Source organism: Oreochromis aureus, linkage group 7, assembly GCF_013358895.1.
Source record: "Oreochromis aureus strain Israel breed Guangdong linkage group 7, ZZ_aureus, whole genome shotgun sequence".
Lineage (NCBI taxonomy): Eukaryota > Metazoa > Chordata > Actinopteri > Cichliformes > Cichlidae > Oreochromis > Oreochromis aureus.
In genome coordinates this window covers 48,812,772-48,832,554 of record NC_052948.1, presented here as the reverse complement: position 1 = coordinate 48,832,554, position 19,783 = coordinate 48,812,772, and the positions used below count along the sequence as shown (strand labels likewise).

The 19,783-nt window shown below is 39.1% G+C and overlaps 1 protein-coding gene across 2 annotated transcripts in view; it reads left to right on the top strand.

The window, feature by feature from the left end:
- Nucleotides 1-19,227, top strand: part of LOC120441280 (mucin-5AC) — a 41,123-nt gene extending 21,896 nt beyond the window's left edge. For both annotated transcript variants that reach the window (XM_039615692.1, XM_039615691.1), the window contains exon 4: nucleotides 18,191-19,227. In XM_039615692.1, the coding sequence (XP_039471626.1) occupies nucleotides 18,191-18,380 (190 nt within the window). In that variant the 3' untranslated portion in view covers nucleotides 18,381-19,227. The remainder of the gene's footprint in view (nucleotides 1-18,190) is intronic.
- Nucleotides 19,228-19,783: the final 556 nt, after the last annotated feature.

The following is a 19,783-nucleotide window of genomic DNA, read 5'->3' as shown; positions in this document are numbered from 1 at the left end:
ATATTTCAGATTCCACTTGCGTAGCTCACCCTCTAATATATTTTATATCCCATCATATGTGAGTCAGTGACATCCTTTGACCCTATATGTGTCACTTCCATCACACTAAATAAAATTTCCTTTATTACCAACTAATTTTGCAGCATCAGATGTTATTCTACCTTTCATTATTTCAAGAAGAGGAATCACATTCAGTGTAATTTTGCGTGTAAAAGACCATTTAGCTGATAGACATAGACAAGTAGTAAACAGCTTCTGAACCAGTGAGTGTGAATATTGCCCAGTTATGTCTTAGAAAACAGGATTTATCGGAACCAGTGAAAATTATGAAACACTATCCATGCAAGCCTTGCATGTCAAACGGTGTTCTGTTTCTCTCATTGCGTGTTTTCCACCATCTTTTAAATTACTGCCATCTTGTGGCCACAGTTGGCTATTGTCTCTGGAAGCAGGCTTAACTCTGCTTTAATGCAATTCCTCTGGAATCTAGCATTTGCCAGTTTTATGGATATGTCCATGTCCTTTTAAAAAAAAAGGCTGGAGTTGGGCGAGCCGGAAGGCCAGCAGCTTTTTATTCTGATTATTTACGCATGATCATTGTAGTTAACTTGAGAATCTGATGTGAGACTTTTATGCTACACAAACTGCCGCTGACTCTACTTTCACTCGTCTGTTACCATATCTGTGTTGTATGGAAACAATAGCAAGTAAAGTAGGAGGATCAATCAGACACATTTTCTCTCACTAACCATGTTTCTGCTTAGACCTGATATGGCATTCAAACTTTTTATTGCAAATACAAAAATAAACAGAATAGCTCTTAGACATGATATATTCAAAAATAATTTAGTTACCAGTCAAAACGATTTTAACTGAATCCTGAGGCTAAAGCTGTCAATATCCAGTATCCAGATATATCCAGATCTAAACTGCCTATCACTGAGCTTGGATTTGCTTTTATGGATATCTTTTACATCCAGATTATGGGCACTCCATGGGAAATTGATCCAAACATACAAGCATGAATTCTTTACTCTACAACCTAAGCAAATGGGGGGAGAAACTAGAGAGAGAAACAGAGAGAGACATGTAAATGGAAAGTGATAGAAAGACAACAAAAATCTGATACCTGGTGTACTGCGAATGTAACTGGATATGAGAGGTTTTTGCCTCTCTAAAGAAAGATTTGTCAGAGTCTTGACAGTGACCTTTTGCTAACAACCCCATCAGAGCTTTAAGACCTGTGTTGATGTAGGGGCATGTGTGTGCACATGCACACCTCTTCCCCCCGTGGATGAGCCTGATAATGGAGAAGTGGTGTGTGTGAAATGTGTAAAGGGCAAGGCAGGCAGTTCTTCTGCAGTAATCCATCTTTACTTCAGGGCTGAGCCGTGGATCAACAGGCATCTCGCGGGGGAGAGGGAGAAAACACACTGTAGGCATCAATCTCATTCATATGAATCTACACAGTCAAAATGTTCAGCCAGCTGGAGTACGAGATTTTCACAGTGAGAAAACAAGAAAATAGATATGAAGAGCATTATTGGCTCTACATACTTATTTTTTATCTTGAACTGCTGACAGCACTACAGCTAGGTCAGAAAAGGCACCGTGGTATGTGACGTGTTCATAGTGCATACATTGAAAACATGTTTGTCCCAGACCATTCAGAGGAGATGTGAAACCATAAAATTGTTTTATGTCCTTACAAATGTGTATCCATCCACTCATGAGTTTGTTTGTGTGTGGAAATGACAAATATAAACCTGGGTGTGAAACAGAAGAGTGAGAGACACACCAAGAAAAGCAGGAGAGCGAGAACCCTTGTTCATGCTGTTTGGCAATAATCACATACCGAACTTGTGCCAACAGTGAGTGCCAGATGGTGCCCATCACCATTGTGCCATGTCTTTGAAACAGGGAGGAGAGAGGAAGATCAAGAGTGGCATGTGGAACAGGGAAGCTCTGCCTAATGTGGATGATGTGTCATATAAATAATAATCAGGCTAGAATCTCACCCACAGCTAAATTAGATCCCTAAAGCTCATCCACTAGCGCCCACTCTCAATCTTCTCCCTGCTTTGGCACTGTGCCTCTGTCATTATCAGAGATGATCAATAGATGCGATATTAAATGCTAAACGCCAACTCTGGAATTATTTTTTCCACTGCTCTAATAGTATTCATGGGGACCACTTTATTTTGGGTGATATAAGTGGTAACTGTCTGCTTGATTTAGGATAATAAATCAGTGTATAATGCTTTATAGGCCCATTATAGTGTTGTTTTTGAGTTGGCAATTTGTATGAAATCCCTTTGGTTGGTGTTTCACTTCCAACATAAACTCTGGGGGATGATAGAAATTAAACATCAGTAGATCGTGATCTCCATTCTCATTACAGACAAATATGTTTATACCTCTCCTAAACATCCACTCTGGAAGACAAGATGAAAAAAAAATGCTATAGAGCCGATTTTTATTAAAGTAACACTACAGCTTCACCATTTTGATCAGCCTTACTTCATGCAAAATCAACTGGCATATTCTACCAGCCAATTCTGTTAGTGCAACAATCCTTCAACCCAGTATCACGACAAAACGTGTAATAGACACGCTGGTTCATTTCACACTTTGCCTCTCTAAAACATGAAATGGATACACATGCAGAAGTTGCATTAGTGCATGCAATTGGTGCAATGCCAGCAGGGTAAATCTCTTGCTGGTAATCTCCCTGCATTACCAGCAGAGGGAGATGATATATTTAAAGCCACAAAGTCGGTAGTGAGCAAAACACGTATTAAGTATATTCCAGGGTCCTTAATCATCAGAATCGATTGACTTGAAATAAAAAATCTCCTTCTGCTATTAATGCAGCTTACTGCAACTTAAAGCAACTTTTGTAACTTTACATTTTGGAGAGGCAAAGCCTGAAAGGGACACAGTGGACCAGCGTGTCTACAAAACACGTTGTTGGGGTTGGAGCCTTCCAACCTGAATGTCCACTAAGGTTGCTTTTCACAAATCTTCACTATTTAGTGAAGACTGGATTTAGAACCAAGTGAAGGTTTTCTTATAAATAAATGACTTCTAGCATCATGGTTGCAAAGTTAAACATGCTAAAGTTATATAACAGTAACAGTATAAAAAAATCTTGTATTTGGAGCAGGAAACAAAACATTATCTTCCATGATAAAATCCAGTGTTGGCTTACCCAACCAACTTCCCCAACATATAGTATAACATAACCCTGACCTTAAATATCACAATCTATCAGAATTGCGTCCAACCTTAAAATAACTGAATTGGTCATAAAACACACACCCTGAGTTTTTGGTTGGGTTTAGTCTGTTTCTGAAAAAAAGGATCTACCTACTACCTTTTTTCACAGTCTTCACTATGAAAGGACTAATTCAGTGTATTTAAAACAGGAATGTTTTAAAATACTCATCAAATCTAATATCTGATACTTTTTTTATCTTTTAAAAGAAATAAAACTTCATTATGCATGTCAAATATGGTTGAGATTTTTGTTTTTTCCAAAATAAAAATCCTCTTTGTCTAAAAGGGAAGTAAACATTGCTAATAATCCATATTAGCCGCATCTGCGCACATATCTTCCAGCTCATCTCAGCCGCAATCTTTCAATACCTTGAATTGTTGATGCAACAAAACCACACCCCTTTATGCAGAGCAAGCTACTAAAATAGTATGTGTTTATGAATGGCCATGACAGATATAAAGATGGATTGATCCTAACTGCTAGTTGTTGTTTTTTTTACAAGTAGCAAGCTGCCACCATGCCATCACACCTCTATCTTTCAGATCTCCTCAATCACCATTCATCCATCAGAGCCTTCCGCTCCAGCAGCTATCACTCAATACCTCAGCGGTGCTGAAGACAAACTGGCACTGTGTGCAACCAGCCATCACTTTATGCCTTTGAATTCCCCCTCAGCTGACTTACTGTACAGTTGCTGTGCTGTGGTAATGTCCAAGTAAATTATGGACAAACCTTTGGAGCAACGAGAGAACTTTGCAGTTCTTTTATATGCAACATTGCTGAGTTCTGGATAAGTATTGATTGTAGGCGGGTGCTGAAGAAAAATCCTGGCTGGAGTGTTAGGACAGACTGGGTAAGCACGCCTCATCACATATGCTGCACTAAATTTGGCCCACAACAGCTCAGAGAAGCTGAGCAGTAAATTTTGGTCCAATTTTCTCAATACCAGCACTCAGCTCATATCAACACAAATCTACACTGATTTGTGTTTAACCACTCTTACACACTGAAGCTGTGCTTATACTCAGAATTACAGCTCAACTGAATTGAAATGACATGTTCAGCAGTTCATGACTCAACAGGGGTGGTTAACCATCCAGCTTTCCTGCTCAGTGGTCCAGAAACGGTGCTGTATAGGCAAAGTGCAGACATGTGAAAGATTTACCATTAAAGCCCCCCCACTCCCAGTATCCATTTATTCTGATGTCTGTGATGGAATTCAGGGTTTTTTTTGTTTCTTCCAGCTTTTAAGGAATAATACACTTGAAAAGTGCTGTACTCAGTCTTTCTTTCCTTATATTCAGTGGCATATGGTGACTTTTACACTGCTCAAGCACCTAGCCATAAGAAGCTGCATGGCTAGGTGCTTAATTTTGGTAGTGGGACTGAAAACACCTGAGTTCAAAGATTAAGAGATGTGGTCCAATCCTTTTGTCCATATAGTGTATGTGACATTGCTGACTGTCAATATCTATGGGGGGTTAAAAATATAAATGAAAACTTAAGGTGGCAATGTAACTGGTGTGTTGACACAGTAGCAAAACAGCCAGTTAAATTTGGTACCTTTGGTGAATCAAGTGATATCTCATACATGTAAGAAGCCTGCACCTGTTCAACTTTTTATCAAACTCTATGTGTCCCTTCTACATCATTTGAATCTAATGATAACAGTCTACTAATAACAGTCAGCTATGTCACACATTGTGGTCAAGGTGATCAGCGTGAGAAATCTTGCTTGTTAAGATGCTTAATCACAGATTAATTTGCTTGGTTACTTCGTTTTTTGCTAACTATCATTCCACACATATCTTCACATGTGTATAATAACACACAGATCATAACTAATCTCAGAGCAGTGAAAGCAGAGACAGAAGTAGCTTTTTTAATATGCTGGTCAACTGTCTGTGTGTATTAAAAGAGCAGAGAACAGAGGTTTATCCACAATATGCATGACAGGTAATGCCATTTGTCTCTCAGCTTACAAAACACAAGTCTGTGTTAATGGGACACAGATACGCCCATGAAAATGACAGAAACTATAGATTCCAATAACTCAAAGTCAAGCTAACTTCTAAAGACAATAGCCAACTGCAGCCATAAGATGGCAGTAATTTAAAGGACAGATGCAAACTGAGACAAGACACTGGGCGAAATGAAAGGAAAGAGATTGTTTTCACTTTGTGTGTTTTTAGAGTTCAGTGGGCAAGCAGTGCTTGACTTGCTTGCCCTAATGACAATAAGATCACTTGTTAACTAACCCTGCACAATTACCCTCAGTTTTACATGGCTTATTACTTTTGTTTTTCTTATACGTTTATTATTTTTGTCTCTCTGTTGTTATCAGGGTCATTTGTAAACATGACTTTTCAGTAAAATTGCTTAGTATAATTATACCTGCTCAGAACCAAAATGAATTGAATAGGCTGCTAGCACAACTTCAATGGAAGAATAGAAAGCATAAAAGATTGATACAGCTGCTGTGACATCACTCATTGGTTTCTGAAGTGTAGCTTTGTAACCTCAAGAACTGAGATGAGACAAATGGGTGTGATTGTTACAGACAAGTCATTAGTCAATGAATGTGTGCATACATACAACGAAGCATGGTATGACTAAGATTTATAAAATCTGTGCTGAAAGATCTTCTGCCCTGACCTCTGTAAAGACCTTCCTCATGAGTTTGGTCAGTCAGTTTCACATCATAGTGAATAAAACATTAATTCAATTTTGTTAGCCAATAATTAATTGGTTTCAAAACACCAGTGTTGATGTCGAAAACACACATCTCAAACCTTGAAAACAGGCCTTCACAAACCATTGGGTAACATAGCCATAGCTACGTTATAACATCTATAGGGATGATGGATCAGTTAGCATAACTTAATTTAATTTTCTATAAAGAGCAAATTCTGGTGTCATTTCATTTTGCCTGTAAGGTGGCTGTGTTGCCAAAGGTTTACAGTTCACCTCCTCTGTTATGCTACATTTAATAATCGGGTTGCTCAAAACAACTCCTGACAGAGGCAGTTAGGTGATAGCAGCATGCATGCACAGTGACCTCCCAAAGTAATTCAGTAATGAATGTGAATTCACAGCAAGCAGCTCTTTTCCCACAGAGCAGACCATGAATGCAAAGGACAGCCAGCCTCACTCTTGGCTGCTGGTTTAGTGTATGTAAAGCTTTGTCTCATTTATACACTTTGTACACCATCATCCCATGGTACAATGAGCTCTACAGAGTAAACAAAGCACTAAGACTTAGACTACAGTAGCGGGTCAAGTCTTAAGCTGATAGAGGCTAACTCTGTAAGCTCCTGGGCAGCATCTGCTTTCATTTCTTCATCCCTAGCTTATGCTTCCTGACCAATCACTCTTAACCTGACTTGGTCTTTATTTAAAACACCATGCAGATGAAGTGGATTTACAAAAAAGCCCAACAACTTAAACATTTTAGATTCTTTATCTGGTCTTTTTAATAAACAACAGTTTATGTTACTTATTCATGCACATGAAGCGAAATACAAACAAGGTGAGATGGGTCCCCTTTTTCTCACTGGGATTGGCTGTGTGTTGATTTTTGAAAAACAAAGCACTTTTGAAAGTGCCAGCGGTCTCTAATAAGGTCACATTAGTCAAATCTGTGTGGGTAATTGCTATAAAAATGTAAATATTGGGTATTCATTATTTGAGTTGTGAAAGAAAAGCTATAGAGAGGATAGAGAATTATGTTAAAGTTGCACAAGGTTAAAACATCCACAACAGGTTTGCCTTTGTTTATTCTGAATTGCTGCCAAGAACTTCAGCACTTAGTTATGCAGCCAAATGTGCCGACCTTGAAAAAAGTCACATTCATATCCAAATACAAATAGCTTCAATACATCATATTGTTCTGTCATTTGCAAAGACATTTTTTGCTGTAAAGTGATCTCAGTGCTGATGCCGTGCATTTAGACATTTAGCATCCTATGATTGGCATAATTATAGAGTCAAACCCTATCACGGACAGCATAAATCTGTGATGATGTGTCCCTGAGGTATTATTCATGTATCCAGTGTCTTTCATTTCTTGTTCAGTCACACAGTCTCCTTTCAGTGAGCCAGTCTCAGTCTGCTGTAGGCATCCGTCTCAGCTGGTTCTTGCCCGAGTCGGCTATCTTGTTAGTGAAGCCTGCTGTATCTTCAGATTTTTAATTAGATTTCTTCCAGACCTCTTTGAGTTTGATAAATTAAGGTCTGGAACTTACTGGTGTCACTGTGTTTCTGTCCAATACAAAAACTCCTCGGATAGCTTTGTGATTACACTGGGATCGACCCCAGTTCAGGCCTTCAGAGGAAACATGTTTCATCCAGCTGTCAATAAAGTGAATCTGACGACAACAACAAAACTTGGTTGTAACCTGGCTGACTGCTTGTCATGCTTGAGCTCTCATCTTAATTGTCTCATTATCTTTAGATGTAAAACAATTTCTCATGATCATTACTTAATTATGTGAAGCTCTTATTTAGTTTCAAAGCCCGCCATCCCAAGATACTTATTTGAAGATGTCGTTTTCAAATGCCAGACATTTCTTTAATTCTTCCTATTACATATCTTGAGATGCAGAGGGTAACTTTAGAGGAGCTATGGATTGAAATGCCACACTCTCTAAGCCAAACCAATGCCTGTATATGTATTATGTTCAATTCATATTAATGTCATCATACTCAATTAACTGCTACTTACCAAATGAGCACTTGTGAGAAAGGTGTGAATGCAGATACATGGTTCAAATTACTGTGTGTACCAATTATAGACAAATAAAGCATAAATTTAATGATAGTTTTTTGGAACTATAGTACTTTTCTCACAGCCAGTTTTGAACATTACAGTGCAATTAGTCTACTAATGTAGGCTAACTCGTCAATAATACTAATGATACTACTAATAAACCATAATAATAATTTTTAAAAAATGATACTGATTACAACATGATATACTTTCTTGGTGGGAACCAAAGTTACACTACAACACACTGCACTACAAGTCAAGAGAAGTTTAGTAATTCAACTAAAGCATCACCAAATCAGTGTTATGCAAATATCCTAAGAGAGTGATGTGGTTGCCTTCGTAGTTCAGCATCAAAATGTCAAAGAAGTCGATCATTGCAGTGAATAATCAGCTTGTTCTATAGGAACAAACACACAGCTAGCTAGCCAAGACGTCGCCTTCACAAGCAGTCGGCAACCGGATTTGTTGTTTAAAGAGTACTAATGCACTACTTCCTTTATTTTGCAATAATCTGATCTATATTTCTCACTTTATAAGAGACAGTCTGACACAACTTGTATTTTCCCTACACCTGTCCATCTATAGTGCAGTTTTTTTATTGCTTTGTGTCCAGTTTTGATGAAGGACATGATTGGGATTTTACCCATGTTTGCTGGGAAAACATCCATGTGAATCCTGCCTGATGTCTGTCTTTTGGCTGTCGCTGAATTAATGTGTAAAATCAAAATGACAAATGCGCATCATGGTGCATAATGTCATTATTACTTACAACAAAGGTATTTCAGTACAATTAAAACCCCATCGAGATGAATAAAAATCTACAGCGGTCCCTCGTTCATCGCGGTAGTTACGTTCTAAAAATAACCCGCGATAGGTGAAATCCGCGAAGTAGCGGACTTTATTTTTTACAGTTATTATAGATGTTTTATGGCTGTAAAACCCCTCACTACACACTTTATACACTTTTCCCCGACAGGCTTGGACATTTCCACACTTTTCTCGATGGTTTAAACACTCTAAAAGTTCAAATTTTCGTAGAAAAATGAGTCCAGTATTATAGAATGACACCTAAGGCACCCCTGGTTGCCTTTGACGGTGCAAAACGTTTCGACATTTTTGTGTTTGTTGGAGAAAACTTACAAACATACAGTACAGCACTTCAGAGTCACACTGCTAGCGATCGAAGATTTAGATAAATTTGACAAGCTGAATGCATTCTGTACTGTACAGGAGACATGGCACAAGATTGATTGACAATGGTCTACAGCCAATCAGAATGCGGAACACAATGCGCTGTTTCAAAAAAAAAAGAAAGAAAAAAAAGCATGCAATATTGCACCAAAAAAAGCCGCGAAACAGCGAGGCCACGAAAGGTGAACCGCGTTATAGTGAGGGACCACTGTACACCTACTGTCTCTTGAACGCCCCCTACAAAAAAAAAGTTATTTCAAAAGTAAGACTTCAGATTAATAAACTTTATTTACTTTGTTTTTTTTCTATAATAGCTTTCTAAACTCAAAATACAAAGGTCTTCACAGAAACAGTAGCATTTAAAAACAATCCATAAATACAATAAAAATGATGCTATCGTGCGCATAAACTAACCTTTCCTCCTACATTACAATTCAGTATCCATCAGCTTCATCTCTAATTTGTGTTCAGTGCTACTAAAAAGATTTTAGCATGGCCACATCCAAATTTAAAACAGGGTCATTGTTATCATTATAGCAAGCTGATCATAGCATTTGGCTCAAATTTTCTGTTGTCCAAAAGATAGTGCGGCCTTTCGTTGTGGATAGCGTGACTGTAGAGTCCTGGTGCTATCACCAGCTGCGTTCATGTAGTTGTGTATTGTTTTCAGCTTACAAACCGGCTTCTTTCTCTCTCTCTCTCTCTCTCTCTCTCTCTCTCTCTCTCTCTCTCTCTCTCTCTCTCTCTCTCTCTCTCTCCCTCTCTCTCCCTCTCTCTCCCTCTCTCTCTGTGGTGGTGGTTGGGGGGGGTCATGTGGTCACGGAGACACCTGCTGTGGTGAGAAATGGTTTGCAGTATTTTGGCAGGTGTTTATGTGTTTGTCTGTCTGCCTGTGCACAGACTGCGATATCAGATTTTCACATCACGATGATCTTGGTCAAAATACTCCACTGTAATATCTCTAGAGAATATGAAAACAATAGAAACAATGCTGTTATGTTGTATTTGTTTATGTCTGTTTTCTTTCTGGCAAATTAGACTCAAAATCCAAATGCGTGGAGGTGATGAGCATCTGTGATGATAACTAATCAAGCTTTTGTTTTTAAACATGAGTTATCGCCACACCCTTGCTCACAACTGGGCTGTAATTATCCTGCCTGTTAAGGGGCCAGAGGCATGGTTTATCCTGGAAAGGACAAAAATATTATAATATTAATATATTAGTGGAAGAAATCCAGTACCAAGAGGACATTTGAGCATGGAAACTCCTATACTCCTAGAACACTGGTCAGATGCCCTCATATCCTGGTGAACTGCTACATCTGTATGTAGCCATGAGTTCTGAAAGGTCAGCTGATCAGAGCTTGTTAGGCATATTTTTACACTTTTATTTGTTGCATCTTATTTTATATTCTAAAGTACTATTTAAGTAAACTTCACTACTGACGTCCTACTGAGTGGTCTCAAATAGTCTTCATCATACTTGTGGGACACATCTGTCATCCTCATCTGCTGTCCTCACCAGAGTTCAATTCTGTTGTATTTACATATGTTACCCTTGGGCCACCTATGAAATAGATTTGAAGGAGTCGCCTACTATTTCCATGCCTAGTATTTCTATGCAGTGTCCACAGTTATGCTTTTCTGTTTAGCCCAACAACATCAACAGCCTCTCCTGCTTCAATAAATGCTTCTCTGCCATTGCTAATTGGCTGTACTCAAATTTCATCCACCTCAGTTAGGATCTAGTGACAGGAGGTCGGTGACTACATCGGCCCCATCGCCAGTAAACTTAGATCATCTGCTAGAAAACTTGGTATCATCATATCGTAATTATTACTTCTTTACTTACTTACTTATTACAGCTTTGCAAAATTCAATTGCACTTTCTATGCAGTATTTCTAGGTGATGATCCTAGATACTTGTGCTTGTCGTTCATTTGACTCAAAGATCTTGAATGACTTGTACAGTATTGCTCAGTGCTGTATGTTCCCATTTTAATACACCTCTAGTTCCTATATTAACACAATATTGTAAACGTACATACATCCACAAGCAGTACATAGGTCAGTGTCTGGGGAAGATTGAATTCAAGATCCCTCATCGTAGTTCATGGTTTACTGAAATAGACGTGCTCAACAAATCACACCAGGCTGGTTAAATTACCACCTTAAGGGAGAATGAAATGCTAGATTCAAACAACTGCCTTGGACACTCCTAACACTCTGTGTCTGTTTATATCCCATTTCTAAGTCAGTTCAATCTGAATGTTAATGCAAAAGGAAAAGAGGGGCCTTTAAAAGTAAAGGACCACAGTTTGGGACACTCTGTGACAGCAAAGCAGAGGATGAGGCCATCTCAGAACAATATTACCTCGTGGTGCAGCCTGTTCTCCTGAGTACTAATATTAAAGATGATCTGTGCGTATCAAGGTTTTGTAAGAGTGTATATGTGTGTGTGCATATACGTTTATCTTTTGTTTTGCATCTGTGGGTGTGGTGGCTCAACACTTGGCTCTCACACAGAGACTGCCTGCTCATCAAACCCTGTCGTAAGGAAATGTTCGGGGCTTCTTCTTCTTTTTTTTCTTGAGGGATATTCAGTACATAGGAGAGAAAATTGCAAAGATATTTCGAGTTGATTGCCTTTACACTGCTATATTTCTGCCCAGTGTCTCTCCACCACTACTCAGCAAAACCACAGAGGAGAGATAGAGGAGGAATGCTGATCTCCTGCTGGTGCACTTGAATGAATGTTTTATAGATGGAAGGATGAAAAAGAGATGAAGCAGTGTCCAATCTCTATGCTTATATATATATTTTTAAAATGTGGTTATAAAATATTATTTTTACCTTGTCAGTTTTTTTTAAATCATATTCAACCTGACTCCGTAACGCACTCATTTACAGAAAGTGTCATACACGCAGCCAAGTATTGTCTTCTTTTTCGACTGGAATTTCATCGGACTGATAGTCTGACAGTGTTAATAAAAGAACATTTCAATCATTCTACTTGATTTGCTGCTAATTTTTCAAGTAGTTGATGGAAACAACCTTGAATTCTGTTTCGTGTTAACTACAAATCTGCTGATTCAATCCCCTGTAGAGATGCGCTGTGGTAGTGCTCTTTGGCAAGGTCACCGTCTCCCAAACTGAATGATTATAAAAGGCAGTTTCTACAATAAATCTCTTAGGATTGGACTAACATGTGCAAAGTAAGGTCACTCAGTGGGATTGAACGGTATACTTACACTTTAACAATGTGAAATATCAAGTTTTTCATGTGATCTTAGTTGACTTTCGATGGGCTTTGATGTTGACACAGAAACTCTGATGTCTGTTGTTTCGGTCACTAATAAATGTCATTACTGTCACTCATGCAGCGCTGCTGGAGTAGCTTTGCATTCAGACAGTTCAGACTTTATTCATCAATTCCTCCTTTTAGCTCATCTCCTTTTAAGCCAATCTTCTTTTCATAGGCTCGTAAACAAAATGATTGAACAGCAGGTGGGCCATCACTTGGAAATATAATGACTTAATGACTTTCGAGATCCCTTCCCAGACGCCTTAACGCCCACTCACATCCTGGGCCATTTGACCTTAGTAAATCACATGATAGGGTGGAGCTAAGTTTCACAATGGGTTGTCTCTCAACCAATTGCTCTTAGAACTGAAGAAGCTTCTCAGATGAGAGGTGAAATGTCTTCAAGGAAACTTAGAAAAGCGTCTGGACTTCTTTTTCTTTAGCTGCTCCTTAGACAATGACTTAACTCCATATCCAGTTCAGGGTTTCCATGAATGCAGGAGTCTAACCCAGCTGCCAAAAGATGAGTGGTTGGGTACACCTCTAGGTTATCAGTCTGTCACAGGTGCTAAGACATAGAGACAAAAAAACCCTCACACTCACATTCACACCTACACTTCTAAAAACTAAAACTGACATTTACTTAAAATTTTTGAGGCAACACTTTTACACTTAAAAATATTGAGTAGATTGGAAACCAGTCAAATCTGTTCAATATACTTGATCAATTGAATAACTAAAGCTTAAACATATTAAGCTGAAATGAATAATTGTAGTTGTTACACAAACATGAAAAAACTGAGTAAATAACACTGACATGCTTGGTCAATGTAACTGAATTATAGATGATCAGTTAATCCAAAATTTTGTTCGATTTACTTAATATTGTAAACTGAACGTAATCAAAATTGTACTTAATATTAAATATGGTAAATGGCCTGTATTTGTATAGCGCTTTACTTAGTCCCTATGGACACCAAAGTGCTTTACACTACATTCAGTCATCCACCCATTCACACACTAGTGATGGCAAGCTACATTGTAGCCACAGCTTCCCTGGGGCGCACTGACAGAGGCGAGGCTGCTGGACACTGGCGCCACCGGGCCCTCTGACCACCACCAGTAAGCAGTAGGCAACCAGTAGGCAACAGTGACTGTCGGCGCCGGGGCTTGAACCAGCAACCTTCCGATTACAAGACAAACTGCCAACTCTTGAGCCACAATCGCCCCCTAACATTCAAATATGAATGTTATTGTATTTCACTTGTAGTCTAAGTCTAAAAAACCAAACTAATATGTAGTTGTGTGTTTCATAATACATGTAGGAAAAATGACCACATGTTAAACATTTTTCCAAACGAAAATTTAATTTTCATAAACATGGCAATAACTCGAAATAAACAAGCACCAAAAAGACAAGAGCCTTTTCCCTTTTAGCTCAAAGCCTTACATACTTGAAGGATAAATGGTAAACCAGGAGAGCAAACACAAAAACTCAGAGTATTTAAAAAACAAAATTAACAAAACAATGAAAAAGGCTCATGGTACTTAATTACTCTACGTTATCATGTTTTACTTACACTTTTCAGTTGTAGTTGCTGGCAATAAATAATATTGATTTGAATAATTAATGATTTTAGTACAAGATACTGATGAGTATAGATACCGATTTCTCAAATATTTTGATTCAATTTTAAACAAAAATATTAAGTACATGCAAAGAAGGTATTCTGTGAACCACATACTGAATTTTTTTGTCTGAGATAAATGTAAATGAATACCTTAATTTAACACAAACACATACGTTAACATTTTAGACATTTATTTCAACTTATCAAACTCAAATAATTACTAAAAGGATATTCATAGATTTGATCAGGCTCATCTAACTTATATTTATAGTGATATTTACTAAGCCTCTGAATTACTTTTTAGAGTGTATGGCCAATATAGAATATATATATATACATATTGTGTGGCAATTCTGCAGGTTTTCTAAAGGTCTTTCAAAGTTTGTTTGTTTTTTACACTGGCTGCTTTTTCATTCCTTTCCAGTCCTGTCCTAGTACCCGACCATTTTCAGAGGAATGTTTTTTTTGTTTTGTTTTGTTTTGTTAAGCCGCTTAACACTGACCTATGTATTTATACTCATAAAAAGGTACCAGGGCATGGTGTTCAACGGATGAACCAGTGTTGTGTCTCCACATAACAGGCAAAGAACATATTTTAAAATGGTATCTTTAGGCACAGGTAAATTCCCAAAGAGCTATCATCCAAAAACGTGGCATAGGGTCCAGTTTGTCCTTAAACTTTGCCCTGAAGTGGACGGCAAAAGAAGCCATGTCTTTAAGAAATTGGGAAAAAAATCCAGCAAAGACCTGACCTGAAGAGATGCATCGGGCCCTTTAGTTGATCCTCTGCTGAAGCCTCAGCAGAAATTGTTTCAGCAGTAAGGTGGCTTTCAGGAAGCCATTCTTAAGGAAGGGGAAAGGCTGAGGTATGTCAAATCACACAAGAACTGGGCTGAAAAAAAGTGGCAATGGGTCTCAGAGTCATGAATCAGATCTAGATGAATCTAATCAACATGTACAGAAAGGTATAACAGTGAGTTTCTATTGCTATCTGCAAAACACAGTGGAGGCTATGTAATGGTTTGGGCTTCCAATTCAGCTAGTTGCATTGGGGATCCTGTCAAAATTTATGGAATTATTAATGCAATATGGTTTTTGATCCAACATGCATTACATCATGCATCATGCAAGTGTCTGATTAGCAACATCTTCAACTTTCAGTATGATAATGATTCCTATCACAATGCCAAAGTGATAAAAGAATAAAGAAAACACACAAAAATTCCCTGCACTGTAGATCTCACATAGTGAGAGCTGCTATGATATATGGTTTGGAGATGTTGGCCCTGACAAAAGAGACAGAAGGCAGAGCTTGAGGTGCCAGAGCTCAAGATGTTAAGATTTTTTGTTGGGAATGACCAAGAGGGACAGAATTAGAAATGAGTACATCAGAGGGACAGCTCAGGTTGAGCGGTTTGGAGACAAAGTTAGAGGCAAGGCTATGAATTGTTATTGTATAAGAAGTACTCAACTGACCATGCAAGTAAAAATAAAAACTTTAAAACATCAAAAAAAAAAACACAAAAAGCAAAAACAAAGAATCATTAGCACGGCAAAGAACAAGCCCTTTATGACTGCACAGTGAGTCAAGCATTATCTGGAAATGATCAAAAGAAGACAGTCTAAGAGGTTTCACAACAAACATGCACACCTCTGGTCAACAAAAAGGTCAGGATGGAAAAAGAAAGAAAGAGCCCGGAACAAAGACTGTCTGATGTGAACCTTCACAAATTAAAGCTGAAACACGGCACTTATGATGTTGTATTATTGTATTTCAGAGGGAATGTGCAGAGAACAGAGCCCAAAGAACAAAAACCGCTCTTTACTTAACTCGAGTATATGTATATTAAAGAAGACTTTCCTTTATTCATTACTGAATAACACACTTTTTATGTGTATCTATGTAATACAATTATACCAAACAGTGCTATGTACTACTTTTATATGCCTTGTAAAATGACTCCATCCATATATAAATCTGCTTCTTCTCTCATCTTTTTGTAAATGTCCAGAGATTGTGGCGAGCTCAGATGTGGGTGATTACCACCATAAAGCTGATCAGATCATCGCCATCTGATCATCGCCATCATTCCTGACCCTTTAAATTCAAGTGTGGCTGCGCACGCACATTATCTCTTGCAGTTCCACGACTATAAAAACACGCTCAGCTCTGCTCACTGTGGCACAGTCTACCGCTCTGCTTCAAAAGCGTGGCCGTCATCGTACGGTGTGTAAAACACACCTAATTTGCCCACGGGCTGGAGGTGTGGCGGGGCGCAGCCTCCAGCTAAAAATTTGCAAAGACGTGAGCGGAGGACAGAAGAGGAGCAGCGGGAAGGAGCTGTTAGGTTCACAGCTTCCTGCCTGCCACAGTTTGTGGGCTCAGTGTGCAGATACAGTAATTAAGGTTGAGGGTGGACAGTTCCCTACAGCGCCGATGCGCCTTGATCACGCAGAACTGTGGAGCGAGGCTATTCATTTAAACAAGAAGGGAACACAGCAGAAGCAAGACAAGAGCCACCGGGGAGCTCTATAGGGGAGCCGAGCTGTATGTTGGTACAAACAGGGAGACTGCAAAGATGGTGCACTTTATTTACTCTGTTCATTTTAGGGCAATAAAAGCTGGGAGAGACAGATAGAGACGTAGTCTCCATCTCGTACTTTTCTACTGACTAGTGGCTCATTTTACACAGCTCTGGAGGTTTGTTTCCAGCTGTGAAGCAGTCCCAGCTGTCACAAAGGGGTTTAGTTGAAGTGACTTTTTTTTTTTTACCTGCTGTAAATATCGACGAGGGAAGAAATCCTCTTCACTGCTCTTTTTACACACTCACACCCGTTACCTGCGCTGTGCTCCTGTCTGGAGTTTGATGTTTCATTCGTATTTTGGGGGTTTTTTGTTTTGTTTTGTTTCCTTTTTTGTGTCTGTGCATTAGAATACCAGTGGGCATACAGAGTGGAGTGGTTGAGTGACTGAGGTAGTGGGAGTTACAAAGCCAGATGGATATGAATGCAATAGCCCTCTTTGTTCTTGCCTGGAAACTCCAGACCTTGCTGGTGCTGTTCCTGCCTCTGCTGCTGCTGCTGCTGAGCTCAGTGCTCCTCACTTCCTCTGCAGCACTTCTCTCATCGTATCCACATGTATGAGGGAGTCCTCTTTATTTCCAGCATCTGTGCTGTGATGAGAAACACCATCTAACTAGGCCACTGCATAATAAGCAAGAATAGCAGCAAAGTAAAATGGGGAAAAAAAAGAAAAGAGAAGAGAAGAGAGAGGGGGGAAAGAATCAGTTCATTGGGGAAATGCTTACCCAACATGTAACTGCTGACAAAAGTAATTCAGTAAGCAAATATTGTCCTTATTCCTTTATTGCGCATGCATTCATTTATTATTGCTTACCTTTACCTTTATAGTTCTGCAGAGGTGCATCAGAGTTCACGTCTCATTCCCGCGGTCAAGCCCCTGAGCTGCGCTGTCATGTGACCTGAATGTGACTGACAATGCACCTTTGCTGACTTTTCCTTTGGAGCGCGTGTCAACTGCAGTCCTGGGGATCAGTGCTGGTGCTGCGACATTTCTGCCATCCTCAGCATTTTAGCGCTTAATTCACTTTGTCAACAGATTCATTATTGTCTGCGAGGAAGTTGTAGATGTGGGTCTCATTATCTCCTTCTTGCTTCAGTTTGATGCTTTGTCGTACGCGTTCTTTCCGGTAAAACACGCTGTTTAAAGCAGGTTTAAGTACCAGTTGTGTAATTTAGCACAAAACATTTGGACGAGCCCATGGGGGGGGGGAAGCTCCTCTCTGCTTTATGAAACCTCAGCAAGTGAGTTTCAGCTCGTTGTCTTGTTTCCAAATAACTGCCATCAAGGTCGTGCAGCCAACTTTAGAGGTCATATGTTGCATTCACTGGTTGGTTTTGCTGCCCCCACATGGCCATCAAATCAGTTATTGCAGGTCTAAATGTGAATTACGGACACTTTTCTGAGCTGCCTCTGTTTCCCTTTCTATCTCCAGTGTAGAGCATGACTTTCGCCTGCAGGAAGGGCAGGTTGTACGCACGTGGAAGGTGGGCGACCCTCCAGAAGGCTCGCCACAGACACCCACACCCCAGCCCACGGCACCTCACCAACAGGACTCCCCACAACCAGTGCGACCCCCTGCCACCACCAAGAAGAACCGGAAGAAGTGCTTCTGGTTCCTCTGAACACCGAGAGGATGGAGACATTTTTATACTATAATGCACTGAGTAATGGTCTTTAAAAAAAACAAAAACAAAGAAAAAAAGAAAGAAAAGAAAGAAAAGATTACCTGCAGAGATTTGTTTAAAGGAACAAATGTTAAATGAACGAGTGGATTAAAATGCAAACGTACAACTGTGGGTGGAGAAAGAGCTACAAAGGTTACAATTTAAGCTGTTTCTGCTGGAGTCTAAAATAATGGTTTGACTGGGAGGCACATGTTGTTACTGCTCTTAAAATGCCTCTTCAACGCTCACAGGTCTGACACCGGTGCAGGGAAGTAAAAAGTGCTGAAGTCAAATAAAAGTAAAAGTTCAGTCCACAATATGACTCACGGTTAGGAAGCAATTAGGAGATATAAAAAGAATATATAGCGGCTAAGGGGCACAGCACGAGCGGCAGTATAGCAGATACCATGGAGCATATTTATAAATGATGTAATGAACAGAGTTTTATGGGCAAAGAGATAAAGAGAAATAGGACTTATCTTCATTACTGGACTAATGAGGGTCAGAACACCAGCTTTTATATCCAGAGACATTTAAAAAAAAGAGAGAGAGAGAGAATTATTATGACCTGTATTTAAAAGTTTTATTATAATGTAATTGATGAAAATTAAAAAAAACATTTCATGTGTCTACATGCACATACAGCACACACGCCAACACACAGAAGAGCAAATAAATCGACATATTTACATAAATAACGGCATATATGACTTGAGAGAATGGTGAGTTGAGTTCTGTATATGTCAGAGCTGTTTTGCTTGGATGCTATATTTCAGATATGGATTACTGCTAAATAAAAGTATTTTACCACAGCTCATTGGTATCTCTTGTTATTCAGACTTCAGTGTGCTTTTTGCCCATCACAGTGCACAGTGGAATTATTGTGACTGATGTAATTAATTAATAAATAATGGTGTAAGAATGTGAGCATGGAAACATGGCACTGTTGTATCTGGTGTTGGTGCTGCTTCGTGTATGGTTTTCACTTTAGCGTAAGTAGCAGTGTCCGGTTTGGGAGTTGAGTCATAGACTGTGTATAAATGATAGTCACTGTGACATCCTCCGTATGTTTGAAGTTTCAAAATGATACTCTACAGAGATTACAGTTTATGGTTGTTGCTATCTTTTTGGAGTCTGAAGCAACTGCACTGCCCAAAAAGTGAAAGAACACTTTTTAGTGAGAGTAAAGCATCAAGTCAGATAAATTACTGGGATATTGATCTCATCAGTTAAGTAGCAGAAGGGGTAGTTGGTCAGTTTCAGTTTTGCATTTGGCGAGTCAGTGCCACTACTGGTAGCATGAGGCTATACCTGGACAGAGGGTGAAGTACGATCACATAATCCAACACGTAACATTGCCA